This window comes from Neovison vison, chromosome 11, assembly GCF_020171115.1.
Source record: "Neovison vison isolate M4711 chromosome 11, ASM_NN_V1, whole genome shotgun sequence".
Classification (NCBI taxonomy): Eukaryota; Metazoa; Chordata; class Mammalia; order Carnivora; family Mustelidae; genus Neogale; species Neogale vison.
Genome location: NC_058101.1, coordinates 197,431,396 through 197,438,855, shown reverse-complemented (window position 1 = coordinate 197,438,855; position 7,460 = coordinate 197,431,396). Strand labels below are relative to the sequence as shown.

At 37.2% G+C, this 7,460-nt stretch overlaps 1 protein-coding gene across 1 annotated transcript; it reads right to left on the bottom strand.

Moving 5' to 3' along the window:
* Nucleotides 1–653: 653 nt before the first annotated feature.
* On the bottom strand, nt 654–1,697 carry LOC122889140 (heterogeneous nuclear ribonucleoprotein A1-like). Its single transcript, XM_044224046.1, has one exon. The coding sequence runs from the start codon at nt 1,628–1,630 to the stop codon at nt 668–670; it is 963 nt and encodes a 320-aa protein (XP_044079981.1). The 5' UTR covers nt 1,631–1,697; the 3' UTR covers nt 654–667.
* Nucleotides 1,698–7,460: the final 5,763 nt, after the last annotated feature.

Genomic DNA, 7,460 nt, shown 5'->3' with positions numbered 1-7,460 from the left:
AGCTTTAATCCCATCTATAATTTTATCTGATACCATAATTCAATTTAGATATATTGCATAGGATGTGCCAACAATCATATTAATAACCAAATAAACTCCAGGACTTTGCTTGGGTGACCTTTTAATGGTGAACTCCAGGTCACAAGACATTAACTGTCAGTTCAACTACACCAAGGTTTGTGGAGACAATGGCTTCTGTGCCCAAGCAGGTTGCAAATAAATTTCGAATGGAACCTGGCATCACCCTGAAGGAATTCTAACTTCACACTGTTGGGGTAGTATATCAAGATGGCTTCAGAGTAGACTAACTTTACACAGCACATTTAAAAAAAAGACACATTTATTCAGCGTCATGATCAGACTATTACATTTAGCAATCAACAGCATGGGTGCAAAAAAAAAAATCTACATTAAAACCCTTTGTTGGAATGCTTTACACTTTCCACAGAACAGAAACTAAAATAACCTGTTATACAATTAGTCACAAATACAGTCCTCGAGTTTTTTTGCCCATACACATGAGTATTGTCTAAAACATGTCTTCTTTGTAGCAGCTAGGCCCTGCCACCACTGTGCTTGGCTGAGTTCACAAATCTGTTGTAACCTGTAGCTTCCCTGTCACTTCTCTGGCTCTCCTCTCCTGCTAAGCTTTGTTTCCTGGCAGTAATTAAAACCTTCTGCCACTGCCATAGCTGCTGCTGCTGCTGGAACCACCATAGCCACCTTGGTTTCGTGGTTTGGCGAAGTATTGGCCTCCACCACCATAAGGACCAGAGCTTCTGCCTCCAAAATTGCCTCCTTTCATGGGTCCAAAATTTGAGGATTGATTGTTGTAATTGCCAAAATCATTATAGCTTCCGCCACCTCCAAAGTTGCTTCCATCATCACCAAATCCGTTATAGCCATCCCCACTGCCACCATATCCACCACCACCTCGACTGCCACCAAAGCCACCTTGACCACTGAAGTTTCCTCCGCGACCAAAGTTGTCATTCCCACCAAAACCACCTCCACGACCACCACCAAAGTTTCCAGAACCACTTCGACCTCTTTGGCTGGATGAAGCACTAGCCATCTCTTGCTTAGAGAGCGCTTTCCTTACTTCACAGTTGTGGCCATTCACAGTATGGTATTTTTGAATGACAATCTTGTCTACAGAATCATGGTCATCAAATGTTACAAAAGCAAAACCCCTCTTTTTGCCACTGCCTCGGTCAGTCATGATCTCAATCACTTCGATTTTCTCATACTGTTCGAAATAATCTCTTAGATGATGTTCTTCAGTGTCTTCTTTAATGCCACCAACAAAAATCTTTTTCACAGTTAAGTGGGCACCAGGTCTTTGAGAATCTTCTCTTGAGACAGCCCTCTTTGGTTCCACAACTCTTCCATCCACCTTGTGTGGCCTTGCATTCATGGCTGCATCCACCTCCTCCACAGTGGCATATGTGACAAACCTAAAGCCTCTGGAGCGCTTGGTGTTCGGATCTCTCATTACCACACAGTCCGTAAGTGTTCCCCATTGCTCAAAATGGCTCCTCAGACTCTCATCGGTTGTTTCAAAGCTCAGACCTCCGATGAAGAGCTTCCACAGCTGTTCAGGCTCTTTGGGAGACTCTGACTTAGACATGACGGCGGTGGGAGGGGAGACTTTAACGATGCTTACTCGGCAGCGTCCACGGGCCGATTAGGTTCACATTTATCATTTTTCTATTTGCTGTCAACTTGTCCCATCAGTTTTTCCTCTCTTTCATCTTTTTCTGATTTAATCTTTTCTGATTTAATCTTCTTTTAGTTTGAGTATTTTTTATGGTATCATTTGATCTACTTTGTTAGTTCATCAGCTATAATTGTTTTGTTATTTTTTGTGGTTGCTTTAGACATCTTACCTTACCACAATCGGTCTTGATATGATATTATACCACTGTATATATAACAACCTAAAAGTATGTTACTTTATGTTACTTAAACTTTTTGCTATTATTATCATGTGGTTCAGCTTTATATATGTTGTAGTCCTATATTACAGTTATTATTTTTGTTTAAACCATCAGTTATCTTTTAACAAGATTTAAATACTTTCAAAAATCTTATATTTTTACCTATGTAGTTTTAATCTCTGGTGTTCTTCCTTTCTTTGCTTCGATCCACCTTTCCACACTATTTCTTGTAGTGTGAGTCTGTTGGTGATGAATTCCTTCAGCTTTCATATATCTGAAAAAAATCTTTGTCACACTTTTATCTTTCAAAGACAGTTTTGCCAGGTACAGAATTCTCAGCAGTCTTTTAAATTATTTTATATGTTTTAAAGATGTTGCTCCACTGTCTTATCATCTGCATTATTTCTGGCAAGAAATCTACTGTCATCCTTATCTTTGTTCTACTGTATGTAATATGTCTCTTTTGAGATGTGCTTTTAAAATTATCTCTTTATCAGTAGTTTTGAGCTGTCTAGTCATGATGTGCTTTGGTGTGATTTTCATCATTTCTTGAACTTGGGCTTGTTGAGGGCTGTGAATATATGAGTTTATAGTTTTCATTAAACTTCAAAAAATTTCCTTATTATTACTTCTTACAAAATTTTTTCTGTCCAAGCTTCTCTCCCAATTACATATGTATGAGGCCATTCAACACTCTTCCACACCTCACTGCTATGCTGTTTATTATTTTTTCTGATTAATTCATTAGTGTTTCATTATTGTTATTTCAAGTTCATTAATCTTTTCCTTTACAATGTCTAATCTTTTCCTATACAATGATCCCATCCTGTATATTTTCATCTGTGATATTATAGTTTTCATCTTTATACATATTTGGATATATTAATATCTTCCATATCTCTGTTTAAATTTTTGAACATATACAATAAAGACATAATAATCATGGTCAAGTCTTTGTTTGCTAATTCTAACTTCTGTGTCACTTCTAAGCTGATTTTGGACCAACTGATTTATCTCGTTATTATGTGGAGTATTTTCTTGCCTAATTAACTTTTATTGGATATCAGACATTATGTATTTTTCCTTGAAGGATGCTGGGTATTTTTGTATTCCTATAATGAGTCATGAGCTTTATCTTAAGATGTTAAATTACAATGATTTGACCTTTTTCAATCTCATTTTTAATATATGTTAGCCAAAAATGCAGTGTCTGTGGCTAATTAGTCTCACTACTGACGCAAAAGCTTCTAAGCACTATAACAAATGTTACGTGAATCTTGAGTTCCATTGTGGCTGGAGGAAAAAGACACCATTCCCAGCACTGTGTGAATACCAGACAATGTTTCTGCTAATCCTTTTAAAGGAATCGTGTGCTAGTGTGTATTCAGTTAATAATAAAGTGAGACCTTCTCCAGATCTTTGAAGTTCTCGCTCTGTGGCTCTCTCCTCTACAGTATTTTGTTCTGTGATGTTAGTCACTTAGTCTCCCTAGACTCTCAGCTCCACATCCTCAATTCAAGGACCCCACCAGGCTCTGTCCCCTTTCCTGTGCTGAGGCCCAGAAACTCACTCAAATCAGTAAGCTGCAGCAGTCATGTGGCTCACTCATTTGTTTCTTCTCTTTCAAGAGTAACTGTCTTTTGTCACCCAAAGTCTTTCAAATCACTGTTTCATGTATTTTGTCCATTTAAAAAAATGTTTCATGTGGGAAAGTAAATACAGTGCCTGTTACTCAATCTTGGCTGGAAGTGAAAGTCTCTATTCTTGCTATATTTATTCACAAAAATGTCCACAAATAAAACAAATTAAGAAAAAAAAAAAAGGAAAGAAAAAAAAACTCTGCAAAAGAGAGTCTTCTCTGTTTCCACTTTATTCCTTCCCATGCTTTCTCAAATCCACTGCAATCTCTTGTCCCCCAAATTATGGAAACCATGCTCTTCGATGACCCCCAAAGGATGATTCTCAGTCCCCCTTCCACTCACCATCAGCTTGTAACCAGTTAATCACACCCTCCATCTTGAAACACCTTTTTCCCTTTTATATCCATGATACCGCAACATACACTCTCTTGGTTTTGCTGCTGTCAGCCTCTCTTTTGTTGGCTCCTCTTCCATTTTCCCACCTTTAAAGATTGGAGCACCCCAAAATCAGTCTTTAGTAGTTATCTTTTGTCTATTCACACTCCTTCCTTATTTCATTTTATTCAGTCCCAAGACGTTGAATATCATCTGTACATTCACTTTTATTTCAACTCTAATATCTTTCAGACTTACTTTAACCTGACATTTTCATAAGAATTTTTAACAGATATCTAAAACTTAGTATGTCCAAAAACAATTCTTTTTTTTTTTTAAGATTGTATTTATTTAACTGAGAGAGGAAAAGAGAGAGAGGGCACAGGATTGGGGAGGGTCAAGGGAGAAGCAGACTCCCCACTGAGCTGTAAGCCTGACGGTATATCATACTTAACGGGTCCATCCAACAAGAAGATCTAACAATTATGTATAATTATGACATATTGACATATGACATATAATTATGACTATATTATGCTCCTAACTTCTGTGCAGCCAATTATATAAACCAATTAATAACAAAATTAAAGAAGCACATTGATAACAATACAATAGTAGTAGGGGACTTCAGGACCCCACTTACAGCAATGGACAGATCATCTAAGCAGAAGATCAACAAGGAAACAAAGGTGCTGAATGACACACTGGACAAGATGGACTTCCCATATGTATACAGAGCATTCAATCCTAAAGCAACGGAATACACATTCTTCTTGAGTGCACGTGGAACATTCTCCAGAATAGATCACATACTGGGTCACAAATCAGATCTCAACTGGTACCAAAATACTGGAATTTTTCCCTGAATATTTTCATATCACAAAGCTTTGAACTCAATCACAAGAGGTAATTTAGAAGCAATGCAAACACTTGGAGATTAAAGAGCATCCTACTAAAGAATGAATGGGTCAACTAGAAAATTAAAGAAGAATTTCAAAAATTCATGGAAACAAATGAAAATGAAAACACAACTGTTCAAAACCTTTGGGATACAGCAAACATGGTCCTAGGAGGGAAGTATATAGCAATATAAGCCTTTCTCAAAAAATTAGAGAAGTCTCAAATACACAAGCTACCCTTACTCCTAAAGGAACTGGAGAAAGAACAGCAAATAAAGCTTAAACCAAGCAGGGGAAGATAAGTAATAAATATTAGAACAGAAATCAATGAACTAGAAACCAAAGAAGAGTAGAACGATCAATGAAAGTGGGAGTTGGATCTTTGAAAGAATTAATAAGATCGATAAACCCCTAAACAGACTTATCAAAAAGAAAAGGTAAAGAACATCAAATTAATAAAATCATGAGTGAGAGGAGAGATAATGACCAATACCAAGGAAATACAATTTTAAGAACATATTATGAACAACTATATGACAACAAATTAGGTAATCTGGAAGAAATGGATGCATTTCTGGAAACTCATAAACTACCAAAACTGAACCAGGAAGAAATAGAAAACTTGAACAGACCCATAACCAGCAAAGAAACTGAAGCAGTAATCCAAAATCTCCCAACAAAAAAGAGTCCAGAGCAAGATGGCTTCTAGGGGAATTCTATTAAACATTTAAAGAAGAATTCATACCTATTATTCTCTGTTTCAAAAAACAGAAATGGAAAGAAAACTTTCAAACTCATTCTGTGAGGTAATACTTTGGTTCCAAAACCAGACAAAGACCCTACCAAAAAGGAGAATTACAAATCAATATCCATGATGAACATAGATGCCAAAATTCTCACCAACATACTAGACAGTAAGATACAACAGTACATTAAAAAGATTATTCACCATGACCAAGTGGGATCTATTCCTGGGCTGCAAGGGCAGTTCAACGTTTGCAAATCAAACCATTACATTAATAAAAGAAAGGACAAGAAGCATATGATCCTCTCAATTGATGGAGAAAAAGCATTTGACAAAATACAGCATTCTTTCTTGATTAAAACTCTCCACAGTATAGGGAAAGAAGGAACATACCTCAATATCATAAAAGCCATACATGGTAAGCCCACAGTGAATATCGTTCTCAATGGGGAAAAACTGAGAGTTTTCCCCCTAAGGTCAGGAACATGACAATGAGGCCCACTCTCACCACTGTTACTCAACATACTACTAGAAGTCCTAGCCTCAGCAATCGGACAACAAAAAGAAATAAAAGGCATCCAAGAAGGCAAAGAAGAAGTCAAATTCTCTCTCTTCGCAGATGACATGATAGTTTATGTGGAAAACTGAAAAGACTCCACCCCAGAGTTGCTAGAACTCATATAAGAAATCATGGCAGGATGTAAAATCCTACAACATGGCAGGATATAAAATCACTGCACAAAATCAGTTGCATTTCTATACACTAACAATGAGACAAAGAAAGAGAAATAGGGAATCAATCCCATTTACAATTGCACCAAAAACCTAGGTATCTCAATACCTAGGAATAAACCTGACCAAAGTAGTAAAGTATGTGTACTCTGAAAGCTACAGAACACTTATGAAAGAAACTGAGGAAGACACAAAGAAATGGAGAAACAGGGCTGCCTGGGGGGCTCAGTCAGTTAAGCAACTGCCTTCAGCTCAGGTCATGATTCTGGGTCCTGGGATCAAGCCCCCTGTCAGGCTCCATACTTGGCAGGGAGTTTGCTTCTCCCTCAGCCTCTCCTCCTGTTTTGTACTCTCTCTCTCACTCTCAAATTAAAAAAAAAAAAAAAAAAAAAAGGAATGGAGAAACATTCCATGCTTATGGATTAGAAGAATAAATATTGTTAAAATGTCTATGCTACCCAGAACAATCTTCAAATTTAATGGAATCCCTATCAAAATACCATCAATTTTTTTCAATGAAATAGAATAAATAATCCTAAAATTTGTATGCAAGCAGAAAAGACCCTGAATAGTCAGAGGAATGTTGAAAAAGAAAACCAAAGCTGGTGGCATCACAATTCTGGACTTTAAAAGGAGAATTAGCTCCTTTTAATTAGCTCCTTTTTAAGCTCTATTAGACATCTATAATCATCAAGACAGTACAGTACTGGCACAAAAGCAGACACATAGATCAATGGAACAGAATAGAGAGTCCAGAAATGGACCCTCAACTCTATGGTCAACTAATCTTTGACATAGCAGGAAAGAATATCCAATGGAAAAAGGACAGTCTCTTCAACAAATGGTGCTGGGAAAATTGGACAGCCACGTGCAGAAGAATGAAACTGGACAATTTTCCTACACCACACACAAAAGATAATCTCAAAATGGATAAAAAGCCCAATATGAGACAGGAATCCATCGAAATCCTAGAGAACACAGGCAGCAATCTCTTTGACCTTGGCTGCAGCAACTTCTTGCTAGACACATCTCCAAAGGCAAGGGAAGCAAGGGCAAAAATGAACTATTGGGACCTCGTCAAGAAAAACCTTTGCACATTAAAGGAAATAGTCAACAAAACTAAAAGACA